The sequence below is a fragment of the Protopterus annectens genome, chromosome 2.part0 (assembly GCF_019279795.1).
Source record: "Protopterus annectens isolate FY-2018-M chromosome 2.part0, PAN1.0, whole genome shotgun sequence".
NCBI classification, from domain to species: Eukaryota; Metazoa; Chordata; order Ceratodontiformes; family Protopteridae; genus Protopterus; species Protopterus annectens.
In genome coordinates this window covers 122458920-122483445 of record NC_056728.1, presented here as the reverse complement: position 1 = coordinate 122483445, position 24526 = coordinate 122458920, and the positions used below count along the sequence as shown (strand labels likewise).

At 40.7% G+C, this 24526-nt stretch overlaps 1 protein-coding gene across 1 annotated transcript in view; it reads right to left on the bottom strand.

Moving 5' to 3' along the window:
- The window catches only part of LOC122792709 (cubilin-like), a 3134001-nt gene that overhangs the window by 2070209 nt on the left and 1039266 nt on the right, over positions 1-24526 (bottom strand). The window contains exon 23 of the mRNA XM_044060295.1: positions 23192-23378. Within this exon, the coding sequence (XP_043916230.1) occupies positions 23192-23378 (187 nt within the window). The remainder of the gene's footprint in view (positions 1-23191; positions 23379-24526) is intronic.

Genomic DNA, 24526 nt, shown 5'->3' with positions numbered 1-24526 from the left:
ATCAGATGTCACATACTCTCACCTAAGAAAACATAGAATAATGCAAAATATCAGAATATGGCAGTGAAAGATCAATATACTCCAGTATTTGGCACATATGTATAAAAGGCTATATACTAATATTCTTTGAGAATTTATAATAAAATGTTCAAGTAATTATAATAGGATAATTGGTACAAAACACACCTGAAACTGTTATTCTGCCATTAAGGATGTCAGTGCACCTTACTGCTAAATTTGAGAGTGCAAGAATACAGCATACTTGAGAATAAAAGCATCATCATCTGATATCAGAAACTGACACTCTAAAAATTATAAAAAACAGTAGAATATTAACATTAGCAGGAAGATAGTGAACTCTGTATAAAAGGACACGTCATTTCTGCATTGAGAGTTTGTAGTAAATGCTTAGGGAATTAAAATAATATACTCTATTACCAAATGTGCCAAAGGCAGCTATTCTACCCTTATGGATTTCACTGACAAATTTGAGCCCACTGCTTCAAATCATGACATCTGAGCCATAACATGTTACAAGTGAAAAAGATAGATACTTTCTGCATATACCTCTCATGTGTGAATGGAAAGAAAGCGAAATAAAAACTGGCCATATTAATTTATTTAAACATATTACTCTCATTCACAGATCTCACTCCCCCACCCCAATCACTGCAACAAATAAAGTCTCTCCTCTCTCTCTCTCTCTATATATATATATATATATACATATATATATATATATATATATATATATATATATATATATATACATACATACACACACATACATACCTGTGTGCAGCATACACTGTTACATCTGTATGTCTGAACACAGTATTTAACAAAATAAAATTATTTACAAGAGGAAAAAATGCTGTAGAAGATCAGAGAGAGAGAGAGACTATGTCCAGATACTGGAGTATACTGATCTTGCTGCTTATCAGTGGGAGTGGTAAGCACTAGGTAGCCTATCTGATGCAAGAGGAGTGGTTTCTAGCTTGGAAATCATAGCTTACTGGCTATTTGGGGAGCATTTCTATCCCTTTTAATGTTCTGTCTTAAAAGCCTCGCAGGTTTGCTCGTCGCCCAGCGGCACTAAGCTAGGTAAACTATTACTGGTGCCAGAAAGTCTACTCTTCAATTTTTCCCTCAGATCTTGCTAGTTCTCTTCCCTCTCACACTTAAACTAGTTTATTCATCTAGCACTTTACCAGACTTCTTGTAGCAATTACTGTAGCACACATAAGTTCTACTAGCACTAAACTTTCTATAAGAAAACAGATCCAGTGCTTATTAATAATACCCATCCCTCCAGGCATGTCTAAAGGTCAGTTCCCTGCACTTTCTCCTATTAACCTGGTGAACTTGGGCATTCTGAGGCAATGTAACAACTGCCTCATGTACACTGACAACCCTCACCTCTTACCTCCCAACACCCAGACTTGTGAGAGATGAACTTATATATCCAAATTGGAAGCAATGCACTCTCCAGCCAAGACTGAACTAGCTGGTCAAGAGGAGAAGGTCAACACTTGCACCACACCACATGGAACACATAGCCCTCTAGAACAAAGACCAACACAGTTCTCACATAAAAACACAAGCCACACACCCACCTTTGTGGAGGCTCTTAATAGATATCTACCCAAACAGCAGAGACCTCCAAGTCAGGAATGCACTCGACCATCACAGCATGGCACAAATCACAAGACACATAGCTCACCTGAACAGTGTGCCAATCAACGAAAGCCCCTAAGGCAAAATTATTTGCCCAATACATTAGTCATGGGTGACTCAATAGTGAGGCATAGACTTCCCACTCACTGGGTTGAATAAGGAGAAGATAACAGTTAGAAGCCTGTTGGGTGCCAGGATCCGTCACAAAATGCATGCACTCTGGTCACTTCATGACAAGTACAAATATGACACTGACATTATCCATGTTGGTGTGAACGACCTGAGACGTACCTCCCTGGACTACATGAAAAGAGACATGGAGGAGCTCTCGGATCATGTACCCCAGGCGGGTATGACTCTAGCCCTGAGCAGCATCCTACTGTCGCCCAGAATTATATCACAGTATGAGCAGAAAATGACTGACTTCAGCAACTGGCTAAGTTTCTGGTGTTATTCTAAGGGGATCCAGTATCTATCCACCTGGGATGACATGATTGACAAACCTCAATGCTTTGCCAGAGATGGCCTGCATCTGTCACCCCTGGGATTCAGTATACTGGCCAAGGCTCTTGCCACCTCTATAGTCTCTTTTTTAGGCAATGTTCCAAGGACCAAATTACCACCATAACTGCTATAAATAAATGCAATCTGAGTGTCATGCTGCTCAGTGTTAGAAGTCTAAATCGCAAGATGCACTTGCTCAAAGCACTCCTTAAAATGGAGAATGTTGACATTTGTGCCATAACAGAGACCTCATTCTAGGCAGCAGAAAGCACCCCTGTGCTACCAGGCTATAATTCATTCCACACCTTTCGTCCTCAAAATTTGGACCAAAGCTCCAAAGGCAGGGGTGTCTCCATATTCATACAGGATATACACACCTCCAGACTGGTAGCCCAACATAATGCTGCAGAGATACTTCATGTGCAACTAACACTGAGTAAGACCGTGATTCAGGTCACAGCCTGTTATAGATCCCCAACCATGTCCCAAGACTCCCATTCCACATCCCTAATTACCCTGGAGAATAGTGTCCAACCCAATACCATCATACTGGGTGACTTCAACTACCCCTCCATCGACTGGGAAAATTACAAATGTACCAATACACCTGCCCAACATTTCCTAGAATTCATTAATTCCAATGCCCTGACCAGCTCATACTTTCCCCCACTAGAGGGAGCAACATCCTTGACCTGGTTATCACTAACATGGATGACCATTGCTCCACACCAATAGTCAACTCCTCCCTAGATAGATCTGACTACAAATTAATCACCATGGATATCGACATCACACCCACACACCCCACAAAGGTACCACCGTGAAAAACTTCTCCAAAGCTAACTTTGGACTCCTAAAAACAGAGGTGGCAAACTTCATGACACCTATGCAGATGAAGAATGGGTGCATGACTGCCAAATCATACACCAATGCACTGTACAAACACATACACAAATGCATGGATCTGGCCATACCCAACAGAACCAAGATGCTCTCCTCCAAAAAAAGGAAGCCAATCTAGTGGTCCCTGTCATAAACAAACTCAACAACAAAAGAAGGAAACTGTTGCAAAAAAAGATGAAGTCTCAATACTGGAAAAACTCCCTTATTAGCCTCAACAAAAAGTTGAGATCCCTCATTAAATCCTCTAAAGCTAGCTAAGAAAACAAGATTGCAGCATATACTAAAGGTAATCATAAGGCCTTCTACGGTTATGTTAAAAATCTCCATGGCATTACCCAGGTTTGCTCCGAGCTACTGCACAACAGTACCTCTTACACTGAGCCAACAGATATTGCCAAAATACTGGCTGACAAATTCAGTGCCAACTTTACCCCTCTCCCCCCCCAGAGGACCTATCACAATACCAATAGAATCCCAGGCACCCAATATTACTTCTGCGCAGGTTAAAACTGCACTGTCCAAGGCCAAGAATACAGCTTTCATGGGACCGACAACATTCCTGGTTGTGTTCTATATGAACAACAAAATGAACTATCATGTCACCTATGTGCTCTGTTCAATCATAGCCTCACCTCAGGCTTTGTCCCTGCTGAATGGCACACTGCTACATTCATCCCTCTCCATAAAGGGGGAGTGACTATAGACCCTGGGAACTATTCCCCCATTAGCCTGACGAGTCTGATATGTAAGGCTGTGGAACGCATCATCATGGATCTAATAAATAAAGACATTGGGAATCTACAAACTCTGGATCCCATGCAGTTTGGCTTTGTGAAGGGTAGATCATGCCTGCTCAACCTGGTCGACTTCTTTGAGTCAGTCACCAGAGCTGTGGATGAGGGCAAGGTAGTTTATACAGCCTATCTCAATCTGGCCAAAGCCTTCGATACCATTCCTCACTCAGGAATCATAGATATACTCACTAAAATAGGCATCAACCCCTATATCACTGGGTGGGTGACAAACTGGCTCACAGACAGAACCCACAGTGTTAAAGTAGCAGACTCCAAGTCAGACTACCAACCAGTCACAAATGGAGTCCCACAGGGATTGGTCCTGGGTCCCCTCCTGTTTGGCATCTACTTCTCTGAAATCCAGGCCAACACAAGGGGTCTCTGGCTGACCAAGTTCGCAGATGATTGCAAGCTGGGAGCCATTATTAACTCCCCAAGTGATGTAGACATCCTACAAAAAGGCCTCACCAAGACCAACGGTTGGTGCTAAAACCACAGATTTAAACTCATTGCCAAAAAATGCATCGTCATCCCCTTTGGAAAAAACTTGGTGCCCATGAATTACCACATCGATGGCAATCCACTGAACACTGAAGGCATCATAAGAGATCTGGGAATACAGGTTGATAGCAACCTCTCCTTTGACCACCACATAGCCACTGTGGTCAGAAAGTCCTTCTATGTGGCACATCTCGTTACTAAGGGTTTTGCATCCAAGAAGAAGGAGGTCATCGTCTCTCTCTACTCCTCTCTTATAAGATCAATGATTGAGTACAATGCCCCATTTGGCATGTACCTCACCAGACACCTGCAACAACTGGAGAGAACACAAAAGTACCTCACAAAGAGGATACTGGGTCTTAAACACATGTCCTATATGGACAGACTAAACAAACTCCAGTTATTCTCTGTCTCATATCGCCTACTTAGAGGTGAACTATGCTTGACATACAAAGCCATGTCTGACCCAGCCCTGTTAGATATGCTACATCTAAAGAAATCACAATCGCTTTGCACCACGTGCTCCAGAGACCTCAACCTTATTAACTCAATCAACAGAACATGCTAGAGGGACAGGCTCTTAACCCAGAGACTGCCCATACTCTGGAACAGAATTCCATTGAACATCAATCAGAGCACCTCACCAGCCCTCTTCAACAGAAATCTTGATGAGTGGATGGGAAATAGAAAATGCACCTCAGGGATCACTTCAGTGGCTGTGCTAGATAGAGGCACTAGAAACTAACATGCGGCATGATGCCAGGGCAATCCTATGGGCTAGGTTTGTAAAGTCTCTAGGGCCATTAGCCTAGTACTCGCCTATGAACCTAATCTGCAATATTTCTAACCAGTGACAATTGATCACTGGGTAAGCTCAGAGCAAACAACCTCAAGCACTTACCCTTTATAGTAACAGGACATGGAATAAATGGTCATGATTTGTTACTGTGTCGAGGAGCAGAAGTGAATGATGTGATGTCTAACATCTGGGCATTAACTCCAAAAATGTCCATTTCTTTTAATGGGAAACTATAAGGCAGTAGCGTATCAATGCTGGGGCAAAAGGGGAAGCTGCCCTAGGCTCAAAGTGTTAGGGGTGCTCAATATGAAGCATAAGCTGTAGCAGCTATTTACACAAATTTAGCAAGCAATGTGCTACAGTTTAAATAAAAAAGGAGTTTTTATTTATTTTTTTCAGAAAGACCAGTCCCTGGGTACAGTTTAAAAGAAAAGAAGAGTTTTTTCCCCATTCAAGGATTAAGCATTAAAATACTTTAGCATTTCAAGGGGTAGGGGCCTATTTTTTATTTGCTCCACACATTGAGGAGCTTGTCTTTCTAAAAATAAGGGAGGGCACCAGATTAAGGGACATACTGAGAACCAAAATAACTGGCTATATTTCTGCAATAAGTTAATTATTTTGATAACACAGTTAATGTACTAAATAAATAATTATATAACAAGTGTACTGAAGTAGGAATTGTTTTTTTTTAAAGTGGATTCCAACCAAATTAAAAATAACATTAAAAAAAAAATATATATATATATATATATATATATATATATATATATATATATATATGTGTGTGTGTGTGTGTGTGTGTGTGTGTGTGTGTGTGCGTGTGTATGTGTGTTAAGGCTGCCAGCCTAGCCAGACAGAATTTTGTAGATAATTCTATGTCATTGTAAATAGTAACATAATCCACAGGCTTGTTTTACAAATATAAAGAGAGCAATGTGCTATGATTAAACTATTGGTTGTACTGAGATTCAAAAATGTAACCACAGTGCACCCTGCTGGAAGAAAGCTGTTAAGTAAAGAATTACAACTGCATTCGATCTCAAGCTCAGAGACAAGATGTCTGGATCAGTAAATTATTTCTATGTTATAAGACAGAGATAATTGCTAGATTTTTACATGTAAAAATAAATGTATTTTATTGTTGTGGCTTCCTGGCCAGGTGCAGCTTACAAAGAAATGTAAATTTTGAGTTGCTGTTAGCCTGGGAACTAAAGGGGAAGTGATAAAAATGATGCAATGTGAAATGACTTAGCAGTACTTGGTGTTATCAATTTAAGACTTTCTCAGAGAGAAAGATTAAGAATTTTGGATTTTATCTGAGGCTGACAGCAACTCACCAGCACTTTGCCTTCTAAGTAAAGTTATTTAGGACATAGTTTCTCTTAGAGTTAGATAGGAATTTAGCCAGATTTGTCTAGCTGTTTCTATATTTATGTCAGACTATCCTACAATATTGTTTTAAATTTCCTGTGATTTCTGAACTCTTGATTAGCACTGTGTTGAATTGAGGAGATTTGTCTTGTGTTTTTTATTTATTATTGAATATTTTTAAACCTTTCAACTGTAGCTGTTTTGTGTAGAGATAATTTAAGCTCTTAAAGTACATTGCATGTATTTGGTGATACTGTCCAAATCACAGTCTTGCTGTTCTGCACACTTACTATTTGGATAACAGTAATATTAAACAGTGAAATTGGTCACCCTTTGGTAAGGACTTTATAGCAGCTGATAACAGTGGTTGGTGGCAGTTGGTATGACCATATAGTCTGGGCAGAAAGGGGGCATAGCTAGAGAACCTGTGCCAGCCTTCCCCAGGAGTGTCTGTGTATTTGTATATAAATCAAATCTTAAAGTGTGTTATGTGTCAGCTACTTGGGCAGGGACACAAAGCACTGGTTGGACAGATAGGGTGCTGGAGGTTTTAGCTTGACCACTAGGCTGAAATCTGGACCCTATAGCTGTGCCAGTGGGGAGTCTTACTGAGGATATTGAGAGAAAGGGAGAAACCAGCCCCAGACTGACTGTGATCTCTGTGTGCTCTTAAGGGAAATTGTACTTTACTGTGTGTGTACTTGTTATCCCCCCCCCAATGTGCACACCCCTCACTGGTGCTCGTGGTGAGGATTGATGCTCCTTGATTACTAGGCCAGTGCGCAGGTGTCACATATTAATTAGTTGGCAGTGGTGGAATATCCATACCACATATTAATTGTTTGGCAGTGGTGGGATATCCACACCACATATTAATTGTTTGGTAGTGGTGGGATATCCACATCACCTATTAATTGTTTGATTGTTGTGAGTTAGCCACATTACATACTAACTGTCTTGTAGTAGTGTGGACATTGAATTCCTGCAGCTTGTGTACAGTGATCACTGAAGGTGTTTTCGTACTCTAAATCAGCCACACAATGAATATTCAGAGTTCAGATCGCAACTGTTTTATTTCTTTTGTTGGCTTAGTTAATCAGAGAGAGCAGGCAAGCATGTCAGCAGAGGGGTACGGTAAGCTGACAAAGAGCCAGTTGGCTGAGATGTGCCAGGCTAAAGGACTGGTGCATGGAAACCTGACTAAAGCAGACATGATTGCAGGTTTGGTCACAGCTGCATCAGAGAATAGCAACCAAGAGGATGATCAGACTGGCCGTGGAGATGTACAACACTCAGAGAATGGACAGCTCAACCTTTCTGCAGAGGACTTAAAAATCCATCTGGAGCTAAAACGACTTGAGTTGGAGGCCAAGCATTTGGATACAGAAGCAGCAGAGAGACTGGCAGGCTGAGGAGAAGGGGAAACTATGCCTAGAAGTTGAGGAGAAGGAGAGGCAGAGGCAGTATGAAAAGGAGATGCTGACTCTTCACCAGAGTCATGGAGGTAATAGTGAAGGGAGTAACTGGACCCCAGAAGCACAAAAGGTCAGTAAATTCCTTCCGCAGTTTACATAGGGGGATAATTTTGATATTTTCATTCATATGTTTGAGAGGGAATGTAAGCAGTATGATGTTGACCAAAGGCTCTGGGTACGGTTCCTGACCCCCCTTACTTCATAGTAAAGCTGTAACTGTGCTGTCTAAATTATCTCATCATGATTTTTTTGATTATTCTGCTGTAAGAATTGTTTGCTAGAATTTTTTAAGCTAACACCTGAAGCTTATAGGAAAAAATTCATGAGCACAGACGCAAAGCAGATGAAAGTGTGTGTGAATGTGTTGCTGAACTAAGCACTTATTTTCATAGGTGGGTGAGTAGATGTCAGGTCACCACTTCTGAAGTGCTGGCAAACCTTTTGGTGAGGGAACAAGCCCTTAGCACTTTGCTTGAGGATATGAGGATTTGGTTAGCTGATAGAAAATGTGCTACTTCAGATGAGTTGGGGAAGAAGAGAACCTATACCTAGCAAGCAGGGCATCACCTCACAGGAAAGGGACACCCAGTGCTGCTCATGGGTCTAAAGGAACCCATGGTGGGCAGCCCAGACTGCCTCAACAGAATCTGCCAGTAGCAGGGGAAGCCACTAGTCCAGGTACACATCCAGGACCTAAGGTTAAATGTTTTGAATGCAACCAGTGGGGCCATGTGGCATATAGATGTCCATGGAGGCAAGGTGGGGACCAAAAGGTGAGAGAGCCAGTAAGTGGAAAAGACAAAATGTCATTAGTAGGATGTCTTCAGACAAGAGCAGTACCAAACTACCATACTGCAGATGTCCTGATAGGGAAGGATTTTTGTGAGGCAATGCATGTGCTCGTGCAGTTACACGCAGTCAGGCTTGGTGACGGCATACTTGCAGCCAGGATTGGTGAGATGGTTACTTCGGGGAGGGAGCTACTTTGTAGCAGTGAGACTGGAGGTGAGCCACAGCTGCCTGTGGGTACTGATGATCCCTTGGACAGAGTGACTGCAAGGGCAGAGGTGAGTAGTAGTACCCAGGCTAACAGTGAGGCACCACTGTCAGAGGATGCCAGACTTCTTGTGGAAGGGGAGCTGGGAAGGGTTACAAAGAGAGGGTTGAGACAGGCTCAGCTCTCCAACCCTACATTACAAGGCCTGAGAGAGGTAGCTAATGAGGTGCCTAATTCTCAATGGAAGGGGGATTGTGTATACTGGGACAAAGGGTTACTGTATAGAGAGTGGACCTCTGAGGGAGGGCTAGAAGTTGAGAGGATACAGCAGTTGGTAGTGCCTAGAGCCCACCATCTGGCACTTCTAGCCACAGCCCATGATATTCCCTTTGCAAGTCATATGGGCATAAAACATACAAAGAGACGTCTTATGCAGAACTTCTATTGGCCTTGAATTTCCAAAAATGTATCAGAGTATTGCAGAACCTGTCAGCAGTGCCAAAAGGTAGGCAAGTAAAGGAACAACATGATAGCTCCTTTGATGCCTTTGACTGTGATTGAGGCATCTGAGTATCCCAAGTTCCACAGGGAAAAAGTATATCCTAATGGTAGTAGATTATGCTACAAGATACCCTGAGGCAGTAGTTTTGTCCTCCATTGATGCAAAAAAGGTGGCAAATGCTATGATAGAGATTTTCAGTAGGGTAGGTTTCCCGAAAGAAATACTGACTGACAGAGGTGCCAATTTCATGTCAGACTTGCTGGCTTGCCTGTGGAAGTACTGTGGGGTGAAGCACCTAAAGACCACCCCCTACCACCCCCAGACTAATGGGCTTGTTGAGAGGTTAAACTCTACACTCAAGTCCATGCTAGAGGTAATTGCAGACCAGTTCAAGAGGAAGTGGGACAAATAGTTGCCCAATCTGTTTGCTTAGAGAGAGATTCCCCAGAAATCCACAAGTTTTTTCACCCTTTGAGTTGCTGTATGGGCACAGGGTGTGAGGACCTCTAGATTTAATTTGAGGTGAGTGGGAGGGTGAGTTTGAATCTCACCAGGAGTGTGTTGTGGCATGTGTCCTAAACCTCAGGACAAGGCTCAGGGAACTCATGGGCTTGGCCAAAGAGAACCTAGCAGAAGCCTCACAGCAGAAAAATGTCTGGTATGACAGGAATGCTCAAGCTAGAGAGTATGCTGTAGGGCAGCAAGTAATGGTTCTCATTCCTGTCAGACACAACAAGCTGCAGCCTGGGAGGCACCCTACAAGGTGGTAAGGAGAGTCAGTAACGTTAACTACATGGTAGAACTGCTAGGCAGGAGGCAGGTGCACAAAGTGTACCATGTTAACATGATGAAACCTTACCATGCTAGGGAGGCCCTTGTGCTGAGTATTTGCAGTGGACTGCAGGAGGAGTCTGAGGGAGATCTGGTGACTGATCTCCTCAGTGAGGCATGGACTGACATCTCAGTGAAAGGGATAGCAATGTTCCTGCTGCTATCTCCTACACAGGTTCGAGAAATCCAAGCAGTGTTACACAAGTTTGGGGACATGTTCACTGGAAAACCAGAGTGCACCCACCTGGTGCAGCACCAGGTGGATACAGGACCCCAAAGACCTGTTACGTAGGCCCCTTAGATGGTGATGGAGACTCTGAGGGAGTAGATCCAGGAAATGTTGGAAGTATGGGTAATTCGAGAGTCCAACAGTCCCTGGGCCTCCCCAGTGGTACTGGTGCCAAAAGAGGATGACAACATCAGGTTCTGTGTGGACTACAGGACATTAAATAGTCACACAGAGTCAGATGCTTAGCCCATGCCTAGGTCAGATGAAACCCTAGAGCAGCTGGGTGGGGCTAAGTACTTACCACCATTGATCTTACCAAGGTTACTGGCAGGTGCACTTGACTCCCAGTGCTAGAGAGAGGTCCATCTTTGTGACTACTTTTGGCTTCTATAAGTTCACAGAGATGCCCTTTTGGAAGAAAAATGCCCCTGCAACTTTACAGAAGCTGGTAGATTATATCCTAGCAGGAGCAGGAGGGTTTGCCCTTGCTTACCTAGATGATATTGCCATCTACAGCCATTCCTGGCAAGAGCACCTTCAACAAGTTCAGGGAAGTGCTGGGCAGACTACAAAGGGCAAGGCTGACCATTAAGCTGAGCAAATGACACATGGGTATGGCAGAGGTCTCCTACCTCTTACATAGAGTGGGGAGTGGTAAGATCAGGCCAGAACCTGCCAAAGTGGAAGCCATTCAGGCATGGCCTGCACCTGCTACCAAAAAGCAGGTGAGGGCATTCTTGGGGACAGCAGGGTACTACAGAAAGTTTGTCCCCAGTTGTAGTACCATAGCTGCTCCCCTCATAGACCTGACAAGGAAAAACAGGCCAGATAAGATAGTGTGGACCCCAGCATGTGAGCAAGCATTCTGGAAGCTTAAAGAAGCTTTGGAAGAACCCCGTGTTAGCCAGTCCAGATTACAGCAAATAATTTGTTGTGCAGGTGGATGCTTTGAACCATGGGGTGTGGGCTGTACTTAGATTTCTTCAGAGGGAGAAGAGCACCCAGTGGTTTATCTCAGTCATAGGCTCCAACCCAAGGAGGAATGCTATGCAGCTGTAGAAAAGGAATGTCTAGCCACAGTGCAGGCGCTGCAGAAGCTTCAGCCTTATCTGTATGGAAGAAAATTCACTCTAGTTACAGATCACAATCCCCTAACATGGTTACATCAAGCCAGCCAGCAAAATGCCAAGTTGCTAAGATACAGCCTAGTGTTGCAAGCGCATGATATGTCAGTGCAGCACCACAGTGAGATTAGCAATGCCAACACAGATGAGCTCACAAGACAGTGAATGGGGTAAGGTATAGCCAGACAGACCTAACCCTCTCGAGCAACGTTTCTCAAGGGACACTTGAAAAACTAGCTTGAGTTCTCTAGGGAAAAGAATTGTGAAGGCTGCCACCCTAACCAGATAGAATTTTGTAGATAATTTTATGTCACTTTAAATATTAATATAATCCACAGGCTTGTTTTACAAATGTAAAGAGCACTATGTGTTATGATTAAACTGTATGTTGTACTGAGCTTCAAAAAATGTAACCACACTGCACCCTGCTGAAAAAAAAGTTGTATAAGTGCTCTAGAAACTGTTTACTATCTCTCAGAACTGTATCAACTTTGTCCAATACACCTCTCAGGGATAGATCTAGTAATGATATCAAAAGAATGTTGTTTGTTACTCTAGATGTGAAGTCACTTTTTACTGTGATACCCAATGAGGATAGGATTGAGCCAGTCAGGCGATTCCTGATTAAAGAAAGTGGCTTCTCCAACTCCAAGGTTAGCATGATCTGTGCCCTGCTAGACCTGATCTTAGAGAATAATTTGTTCCTCTTTGAGTCAGAGTACTTTCTATAAGTTGTAGGGGTAGCAATGGGCACAGCATGTGCTAACACATATGCAAACTTAGTTTTAGCCAATTGGGAGCTAGAATGTGTCTTTAGCAAAGATCTATATAAAATACACATTGTGTTTTATAAACGATTTGTGGATGACATCTTTTTTGTCTGGGATGGTACTATGGATGAAGTTCAAGCCTTTGTGGATATGTTAGAGACTTCAACTAGTTATTTGCATTACTCTGTTGACATTATTGATTTTTTAGACATTACTGTAAGTAAAGATATGTTAGGTAACTTGTCCACTAAAATGTATAGGAAACCATGCAGGGAAAATAACATCTTACATTGTTCTAGTATGCACCCATCCCGTGTTACTAGGAACTTGGTTAAAAATCAGGTTCTTAGGTGCATGAGATTGCATACTGATGCTGACTCTTTAGAGCAAGCTTTAGGAGTACTAAAGTCAGATTTATTGAAGAGGGGCTATAAGGGCAGTGAACTAGATAAGGAAATTAGATAATTGAATACATCGGCTGGTGTTAAAGTAAAACCCTGTTTCTCTGACAGCTCCTCAAATACAACGAGGGACGCAGAGGTTAATAGCACCAAGGGTGTAAATAGGGTTCGTTTGACTTATTCAGCAGAGGTTAATAAAGTGTGTGAAGTCATAAAGAAAAATTGGTCTATTCTGATGACTGATCCCTCTATTAGTGAACATATAGAACCAGTTCCTAAGTTTTGCTTTAAAAACACCAAGAACTTAAAACAGCGACTCTGTTATAAACACACTGAACCATATAGGCACCTCACCTCTCAACGTAAGGGCACTCATGCATGCCGGTCCTGTAAGGCTTACAGTTGTATATGGTCTACACATTTAATTATGCATCCATTAAGCATGGAACCTATGTATCTGTCCTTTTATGCAGACTGCTGTACAAAGAATTTGGTCCATATGGCTAAGTGTAATGTATGTGACTCATATTATATAGGGAAAACAAATCATTTGTTTAAGGACAGGATTCTGCAACATCAGAGTGATATACAAAATAATAAACTAACAAATGCATTAGAGAAACATGTATTTGAAGCTGGCATGAATCACAGCTTTAAGTTCTTAGTACTACAGAAACTAAATGAAAGTTTAAGAGAAGGGGATTTGAGCAATGAGACTGAACTTGCTGAGCTAACTTGGACTGTCAACTTTAAATCATATTTGCCACCTGGTTTGAATAGTGCTGTTGCTTTAAAGATTCTCCTAAAGAAGAGAGGCTTAATACATTGATAAGTGTTAACATCCAACAATTTAATTGTTTTTAATTCATTTTATTGGAAGCTTTATGTGTTTAAAGGCCTGTTTTCTCATACTGTTTGTTAAGGTCTGAAGAAGTGAGCAATCATGAAAGCGCTTACCTGTTTTTATTTGTTTTTATTTGTTTCTTGGAATTATAGAGTTCTTGCTCTCAGCAATGGGCATCTTTTCATTTGTTGAACTTTGTTTTTGGATATCCTTGATTCAACTACGTTCTTTTGCTGCAGTTGTAAGTAAAGTTATTTAGGACATAGTTTCTCTTAGAGCTAGACAGGAATTTAGCCAGATTGGTCTAGCTGTTTTTTATATTTATGTCAGACTATCATACAATATTGGTTTAAAGTTCCTGTGATTTCTGAACTCTTGATTAACACTGTGTTGAAATGAAGGGATTTGTCTTGTTTTTTTATTATTTATTATTAAATATTTTAAAATCTTTCAACTGTGGCTGTTTTGTGTACAGATATGAATTTGGTGATACTGTCCAAGCCACTCCAATAGTCTTCCTGTTCATCACACTTATTATTTGGATAAAAGTAATATTATGCACTGAAACTGGTCACCCTTTGGGAAGAGCCTTATAGCAACTGATAATAGTGGTTGGTGGCAGTCAGTACTACCTTATAGTCTGGGCAAAATGGGGCATAGCTGGAGAACCTGTTGTGAGCCTTCCCCAGGAGTGTTTTTGTGTTTGTATAGAAATCAAATCTTAAAGTGTGTGTGTCAGCTACTTGGGCAGGGACACGAAGCACTGGTTGGAGAGAGATGGTGGTGAAGGTTTTAGCTTGACCACTAGGCTGAGATCTGGACCCTATAGCTGTACCAGTGAGAAGTCTTATTGGGGATCGGGAGAGAAAGGAAGAAACCAGCCCCAGACTGACTGTGATCTCTGTGTGCTCTTAAAGGAAATGATACTTTATTGTGTGTGTACTTGTTATCCCCCAATGGGTGCACGCCCCTCACTGGTGCTAGTGGTGAGGATTGAGGCCAGTGAGCGGGGGGTGTCAGAAATATATATATGTGTGTGCGTGCGTGTGTGTGTGTGTGTGTGTGTGTGTGTGTGTGTGTGTGTGTGTGTGTGTGTGTGTGTGTGTGTGTATGCAGTGGTGCATTGGTCAGCACTGTCGCCTCACAGCAAGAGGTTCTTTCAGTTTGTTTCTTAGCTGTACCGCCTTCTGTGTGCAGTCTTAATGCCCTCCTTATGGTCCTGTCAGTTTTAAAGATATGCAGGTAGGTGTGCGTCTGGGTGTGTCTGTGTGTCTTCTGTGAAAGTCGGGCGCCAGGCTGGCAGCTTGGCACTGTAAAAACTCCACTGCCAATCAACCTGTGCACCAGTGATCTGCTGTGACAACCCCTTACTGGGAAAAGATGAAAGACATTGCTCTCTCTATATGTATGTAGATATATATATATATATATATATATATATATATATATATATAGATATATATATATATATAGATATATATATATATATATATATATATATATAAAATGTGTGCGTCTGTGTGCGTGCATATGTAATATGTGTGTGTGTGTGTGTGTGTGTGTGTGTGTGTGTGTGTGTGTGTGCGTGTGTGTGTGTGTGTGTGTGTGTGTGTGTGTGTGTGTGTATGTATATGTATATACATATATATATATATATATATATATATATATATATATAGATGTATATGTATATATATTTAAATATATATATATATATATATATATATATATATATATATATATATATATATATAGGTCTATATTAGAACACCAAACATTCAAAATTTCGAGTGTTCCAATATCGAACCCTATGAATCTAAAATTTAAAACATCGAACATTCAGAACAGCGATTTTTTTCCTAGGGAAAAAATTTGCTGTTCCAAAACGCATACACACAACACAAGCACACCAAACAGCAATCCACACACATACACCTAAACTCTTACACCTAACCCTACACTAAACTGTACATACACCACTAACTATCCACTTACCTTAACCCAAACCCTGACCCTAATGTCCATCACTATCACACAGTCACCTCACCCGCGCCCTAACCCTAACACACCTACCCCGCCCTAACCCTCACATCCAGACAATCGCACAGTTACCTGACCCGTGCCCTAACCTTAACCCGCCCTAACCCTCACTTCCACACAATCGCACACTTACCTGAACCTGACCCATAGCTTTCCACCACAGCACTGAAAATACTGAAGCAACAAAAATGGACAACCAAATTCTTTCCCTAGGAAAAATTCCGTTTTCTGTTTCTTCGATAAAACAGGCCAATATTAGACCACTGGAAATTTTGAACGTTCGGTGTTCTAATATAGACCCTATATATATATATATATATATATATATATATATATATATATATGGGTTACCCTCAGATTATCGAACGTTCAAATGATCGACACTCATATGGGGAAGACCATATAATCAAACATTTAAATGTTCGACAATCTGAGTGTTTAAAACTGGGGATAGATAGTAGACAACTGAGGTTGTCTAGTGGTCCCCGTGTACTCCGGTCACCCCCGTTACCTAAATATATCATCTCCGAGATCGCACTATATTCTGCTAATGGGAAATGACAGAATCAGGACCTCCGTACAGTGCAGAACAGGAATATTTCCCATTACTGCAATGTAGTGTGGTCTCGGAGTTGGAATATTTAAGTAGGGGGATGTGGGGGGCACAGCCCCCTACATGGGGGGTGCAGGGGGGCTTGCCTCCCTGCTATACACAGTTTACTTATTTTGGATTAGGTTTTTTTATTTACTTTTACATTGTCGAGCATTTAAATGTTTGATGATATGGTCTCGATCATAGTGTCGAACATTTGAATGTTCGATGATGTAAAGATACGTGTGCATACATATATATATGTGTGTGTGTGTGTGTGTGTGTGTGTGTGTGTCTGTGTGTGTGTGTGTGTGTGTGTGTGTGTGTGTGTGTGTGTGTGTGTGTGCATACATATATATATATATATATATATATATATATATAGGGTTTTTTTATAACTAAGTAATTAAGAAAACTTAGATCCTTCTACTGTTATGATTAAAGGAGAAGAGAATGACAAATCAAATACAATAAATTAAATTAAATACAAAAAAAAAATACTGTATTATTACGCTGTAATACTTGGTAAGACAGACAGACATAAATCTCCTTCTAACATCTTTATATAATGTTATATAACTGCTGGCTAACCAAGTTAAGTAGGATGTTGGACTCGTGACAGTGGGTGACTTTTGTAGGTTATAACTCCAGATGGCTTGTTTAGTAGGAAAAGTTTCCAGAATTGATGGCAGTGCTGAAAACTGGGTTAGAAAGAAGCATTCAATTCCTATATTTTAATAGAGTTGGAATTGAGAAGGGGTAAAACAGCAATCAACAGGAAAGCTGAACACAGTGTTAGCCACAAAGAAGAGGATAAAAGGGGAAAATCAAACAGGAAGAAATATAAAGCTGATAATGACCTCAAAAAGGTGAAGAGTGATGTTTAGAAATGCAAGGAATGTAGGGCACAAAGTGCGTGAACTGCAGCTTTGATAACACCAGGTGGAACAAACATAATAGGGGTGACTGAAAACTGTTGGAAGTTAAAAAGAAAATCTATTAAGTAATAAAAAATGCTAACATTTTTATTAGAACACATATTTGGAGTGCCTGAAATGTTAGACATTTTAATAATAAAATGCATTTATCTAACTGCAGAAGTGAAGCTTTTTACTTTTTTTTTTTTTTTTTTTTTTTTATGGCTTCATTGTCATGTTTCTACAGTGATCAAAAGTTGGGCAAGAGAAATAAGGAACTGTGATGTGGTTGTTCTGGACTGTATGTATTTAAGAATGTCAAGAAAGGCAGAATGGGGTGGCAGCATACATATGGAATAAGATTACATATGAAATGCTAAAGGAAATACATGAAGAGAAAGGGCATGAAAAAAAATTGAGGAGGAATTATGGATAAGAAAGATGGTGTTTTTTTTAAATCAAGATAGAAGAATGAATAGGGTAGAGACAGTAGATAGGCACTGTTTACAGGCTGAAGGATGATGAGCTGACAAAGAATACAATAAAATAAAGGGAGTGATAAGAATAAGGCAAAGATATTTACAATGTTCAGTTTCCATTTCAACCAATGTCAAGGGTAGGGAGGGAGAATGAAATAGTACAGATTCAGAATTGGAATGGATTTGCACAGCTGACAAATGAAAATATTAGCCTACCACTATAAACAACACAATACAAGGAATGGAGGTGAAAACACAATTGGGGAAGTGATTATCCTACAGCATGCTTCACTTTTGTGCCAGTCGTCAATTAAAGAGAAATGTGGTGGAGTTTTTGTGTAGAATGGGAGCAGAGGAACTGGGGAAAGTGGACTGATGAGATGACTGACCGGGAATGGTAATGCAGAGGGTCCAGATGATATACCTCAAGTTACAGATAAGAAACTATCTCGAGTATTCATAAACCATCTTACAAAATAGTTTGTTTTATTACATTGTGTGTGGACAGAAAGACAAATTATGCCTATCTAGTTTACCTTTTAGTGATTAACATTTTACCTTCCCTCCATCACTTTTTTCCTTAATTCACCACCTATTCTAGTAGTCTATTCTGGGTATTTATACCTGTCTTTCTGAAGAGTCATGGAGTAGTTAGGCTGTACAATCTGATGCCTGTGCCCCTCCTTCCCCCTCTGATCTTCATATTCAGAATGATTCACATCTCTGACATGATCTTGTGCAACGGTAGCATGCCCCACCCCCCCCCCATTTCTTCTGCTCTTCACAAAGAAGTCTAGATTTTCCAGTCTCTGGTCATATCTAGCGGCTTTCCTCTACATTCTTTTCAACAGTCTGATATCCCTTCCCTTGTACTGCCTCCAAAACTATATGCAGAAATGAAGGTGTAGTCAGACCACAGCTCTACAGTGTAGAAGTATTACCCCTTTGTTTCTGCAGTCTCTCTACTTGAGGTTATACCCTAGCATTCAGTCTGTTGCTGCCATTGCCATGTCACTTTGTTCCTGATGGTCCAGCCCAGATGTGATTAACACTCCCAGATCCTTCACAGCCTTTGCAAGTATGAGATTCTTGCGGACTGGAACTATGAACTGTATTGTCACACCACATGACAGCATGGACAGCAAATGACCACTGAGTCTGAATTCAGTAATAACAGTCATAGGAAATGTAATAAAGAATAAATTAGCAGGTATTTGTAGGACACAATCAGCTCTAGCCATAAGATACTGCCAAATGAATTACCTATTTGACTGTGTCATGGTAGAATACGGCAACCAACTGGTATGCTTTACTTAGGCTTCTGCAAGGCCTTTACTTTGAAAAGCTGGTTAATCTGCTGAATGGGGTGAGTGAAAGCAAAAATGGTTGTATGGACAAAATGCTGGATAGAGAGTAAGGTAATAAGGAAAGTAGCAATGGGGGTACAAAAGAAAGATGGTTAATTAATGTTGTAACTCAGAGGTCAATCTTGGGACCTGTTCTTTTCAAAGTGTTTCTTCAGCAATGTCACATAGGATGTGCCTGCCTGAACATAATACAAAAAAGAGGTGGAGGCAGTATGGGATGAAAGCGCAGTCTTTATAAACACTTGAGAAATCATTCAACATGGGGCTGATAAAATGAAGCTGACATTTAAGGCTAGGTGCAGCACCTGGGACCAATAGCCTTTGATATATTCATACTGGGAGGGATACACCTTAAAGCCATGGTGTGACGCCCCTCCTCTGGGCCAGTAATCAAGAAGCCTGAATCCTCCCCACTGACACCAGTGAGGAAAGTTCACTTGGAACAAAAATAGATACACACAGTATTTCCAGATGCAGCTCTCTGCATCAAGGACAATTTCCCTTAAGAACACACAGGGAACACACTCAGTCCAGGGGCTGGGTTTCCTCTCTCTCTCTCTCTCTCTCTCTCTCTCTTTCCAGGCCCCCAGTAAGACTCCCCATTGGCACAGCTGTAGAGTTGAGTCCTCAAGCCAAGTCCTCCCCCACTATCTTTATGAAACCAGTGCTCTGTGTCCCTGCTCAAAGTAGGTGACACACACACTCTTTGTTAAAATATTCTCTAAAGGACCAGCCACAATGAATAGTTTAAATATATTTAATAATAAATAATAAAGAACATAAAAATGCGTCTATATTACCTTGTCAAAAGATGACAATATCGAACGGCATAAACATCGAAAATGCCCTATATCAAAACTGTTCTTGTGGGGGGCTGTGCCCCCCCCCCGCTAATTATATATACCAACTCCGAGATCACACTACAGTGAGGAAAGAGTAAATTTTCTCATCCCCACTGTACCATGATCCTGTAACAACACTTTCAATGTATAGCATTTACGACATTATTGCCGTTCGATATTTTCAACATGCGATAAGGTGAAGTAGACCCCATAAAAATACTAAATATCTATTTGCAATAAACACCGGGGTTTCAATCACAGGAAATATCAAAAATAACACAGATGAATAAATTCACACAGATACAGAAAAACAATACTTAACTAATCTCACTATATTTTCCTGACTGATCTAAAGAATTATTATTTCCTGGTTACTTAATAGAGCAAAGCAAAATGAAGTAGCCGAGTAATCTTCTTGTCAGGTTTCAAAAAACAGACTGCTCTGAGACTTCTGTCTCATCTGATATTAAAAATCATTTTATTGCTGGCTTACAGAATGACATCACATACATCTGGTCATCTGATTCTGGTTCCCTTACTACCCCCCCTTCCTAGCAACTGAACCAGAATCTAGTACATAGGTGTCAATAACACACACGCACAAACCTTTGGTAAGATCTGTTACATCTTCTGGAAGTCATGAAACAATTTCAAACTTCCACCATTCCAGAGCAGCAATTAGTTCACCCCCAATGACAATACAGAAGGCTTCCTAGTACAGACTTTTTGTATCTGGCTGCATTGAGACCTGTGAGAATCATAGGATGTTACTAGGCTGTTGTCCCTGAGACCCTTATAAGCCTAGCCAAGAGTTTATCCCATGTTTAGACAAGTCAGCACCCAGAGCCCCTGTCCAGCAGGGACACAGGTGGAATCCCAGGGGTGTATTTTCTGTTTCCCATCCAGTTATCCAAGTGGCGCTTAAAAAGGGATAATGAGGTACTCTGCTTGACTTGGAGAGGGAGTCTATTCCACAGATGGGGGAGTCTCTGGGACACAAATCTGTCCTGCCAAGAAGTCCTATTGATATCACAACCAGGTTGAGGTCATGCCTACAGGTTGCTCAAGTGGAGCTTGACTTGCAGATAGACAGCAGTCCAATCAAGACTTGCTTTGTATGCCAGACAGAGGTCATTTCTGAGGGGTCTGTATTAAACTGAGTAAAGAGGCAGGGCTTTTAGGCTATCTGTGTAGGGTAGGTGCTTGAGGCCCTGGATTCTCCTGGTGAGGAACCTCTGTGGTCTCTCTAGCTGTTGCATGTGCTTTGCGAGGTACATGCCAAAGGGGGCACTGTACTCAATAACTGGCCTTATAAGGGAAGAATATAGGCATGTTATGACTTCTTTGTCCTTGGATGAGATACCCTTATTTATGAGGTGGGCCATGTAGAAAGCTTTCTGTACCACAGAAGCAACATGGTGGTCAAAAGCCAGGTTGCTATCAACCTGGGTGCCCAAATCCCTCATTACTGATTGTGTGTTTAGGATGTTGTTATTAATGTGATAATATGTAGGATGTCACTCTCCCGAAAGGGGATGATGACGCATTTTTTGGCATTCAGCTTGAGGCCATATTTCTGGCACCAGTCATTTGTTTGGGTGAGACCCTCTTGGAGGACATCCACATCACTTGAAGAATTGATGACTGCACCCAGTTTGCAGTCATCTGCAAACCTGGTCAGCCATAGCCCATTGGTTTTGGCCTGCACCTCAGGGAAGTATATCCTGAATAACAGAGGCCCCAAGACCGATCCCTGGGGTATGCTGCTCGTTACGGGTCTACTGCTTGAGGTGGCTTCCCCTATTTTGATTAGGTGGATTCTATCAGTGAGCCAGTTTGCTACCCATCTTGTAACATATGGATTAATGCCTAGTTGAGAGAGTTTATCTACTATGCCTGAGTGGGGAATAGTGTTGAAGGCCTTAGCCAGGTCAAGGTAGGTGATCTACACTGTCTTCCCCTTATCTATGGCTTTGGTGACTGTCTCAAAGACTTCGACCAAATTTAACAGACTTGACCTCCCCTTAGAGATACAATCTTAATGCTTATACCTAGAAATTTAATGTCAAACTATTTTTCAAAGTTAACTGGAGTGAGATTAACCTCTTCTTTTCCAGTACCCCTGTTACAATGTATTCATTTCAATAGGTACCATACTGTCTGACATACAGGTACATTTCTTTTCCTGTCTAGCAGGACCCATTGTTGATACATTTTTTAATACAAGCAACTTTGCAAATACATTTTCATCACAAGCACCTCTACAAATCAGTTTGATGTACAAATGACATATTCTTTACTAAACTCCAGCTAGCTATGCCGGCATATGTTACATATCCACTGCCCTACTTCTCCTGGCACAGCAGGCAATACCTCACATCGTCACACATGGAACAAGAAAAATATTGGAGTCATTATATAGCTTCAATACTAAACCATCAGTAAAAGACAGAAAAAGAAGCTGTTAAAGCCAGCAGGATACAGGGTTTCATCAAACTGGCACAGAGTCCATTGACAAAAGTAATTCTCCCACTTTATAGGTGATTGGTGAAGTCTGAAGCGGAACACTGAGCTCAGTTTTGGAGACTCCACAAGGGAAAAGAAACAAAGATGTTAATGAATGCATTGAAAAATGTCCCTTCGGTCACAACATGTATGGAAAGAAAGCTGTTTGTGGAAAGGCATGGCAGGATAGGAGACTTCTTTCTTGATTTAAAAAAAAAAAGAATGGTTGGTCAAGATTTGTTTCAGTGCCACAAACAAGCAGCTGATGTGATTATGTACTTCATACAAGATGCTTGTCACTTTCTGTTGTCTATGCACATTGGGTCTTAGTTAACATCTGAATAGTAAGCCAAGCTGCTGTAATTATTCATGAAACATTTGCGAAGGTTTACATTATACATTCACAGGTTTATAGGTAAGTAGGCTAGTTTCTCTTGTGGGTATTTGTAAGCCTAACCAATTCTCTTTTTGTCCTCATATTAGCCTATCCCATCTTCATTATCTTGTCAAGACTAAATAAATACTTGAAAAAGGATAAGCAGTTACAATTTTATGACAATCGTGGAAAATGAATAACTTGAAATGGTACTATGCTTTTAAGCAGTTCTGTAAACAGTGTCATATTCAAGGAAATCAGTAACCTCTTAACACCCCACAATACCCACCAATGATCACAGCTTAATTAATGACCAAAAACTCTAAAAACAGTACAGACTCTTCTTACCTGATCTCCACAAAATCAAATTGACAATTTGTGCCGCTCTCTAAACGGAAATCTGTGAAATTAAGTCTGATCTGTTTGTTGCTTTCAACTACAATTCGGTAAACACAGTCTCTGTTGTTGGGGTAATTATTTGGATAGTTAGGCGATGTCAGAACTCCTGTTGGCTCCAAATATTCAGCACCACAGACTACAAATAAGGGAACAAAAAAAAAAACATTTTGTCAAATACAAAAGTCCATGTTTTAATATTCAACAGAGCTCAACAGTATACCTCTCATCTGTCCAGATTTTTGCCTCACTGTTTTGGTCTGTTGCTAATAACATGAGAAGTGTAGTCATTAAATAATGACTTACATTTCAGTTTCAGACTTTATAACCTTCAGAAAATGCATGCTAATACAAATCATGTTATTCTAGAAAATTTCTGACCTTATAAGAACAATATTTAATATATGTCCCTTTTTTGGAGCCTTTGTCTCCCCATTATTTTATGCTTTGTCTATTTTTTTTATATTAAGAGGTTGGGAGGTATGCTCAACAGATAATGTGCTAAGAATCAGCAGCTGGGAGATAAAGCTTACTATTAATGCATAATCACTTAAACTATAGTCATAAGGTAACCAACTAACAAAAAACATTAAGAATGACCTTTTAAATCATGAAGAAACTCAATATAGGACCCTTAACTTATTTATTACAGCAGAATCCAGGGTAAATTGCCCTTCACCTGTTAAACTTAACAGGGCAACAGTGAAGATATACTAAATACACATGGTGTTGCTTCAAGAGTTATACATGAACACAGTTAGAAATGCAAGAACAACTGACCCCAGCACAAGAGCAGCAGGTTGTCTTCCGTTTATTGTTTGTTACAAAAATAGGTCACTTAAGACTTCCAAGATGGTTACACACTATCAATAGCTTAACTTCAGCTCTCCCGGTGTGAAAACAGAAACTGAAAAACAACAGACAGTGATATTGTCAGCTTGAGTAAAATTCAGTTCCTGTCTAGTAAGTACACTGCCTGGATACCAGCAAAGGAAAAACTAAGACAGTCCAAAAGAAAATCAAGAAGTAAAGGTAAAGAGAAAACACTGACTGGGAAAAATCCTGCAGCTGTTCAGCAGACTGCAGTCCAATTTCCAGCTTTGGTGCAAGATATGGCATCCAGTAATCTAGAGAAACAAATAAGTCAAATGTGCTTTGAGCTAATTAAAATAAAACACACCAAAGCAGTATATCAACACAAATAACAAAATGTTGGAAAAAATGGAAGAAGCATTAAACAGATGTTCAGATGAGCTGATAAAACTGAAAAAAATCAGAAGTCAAAAT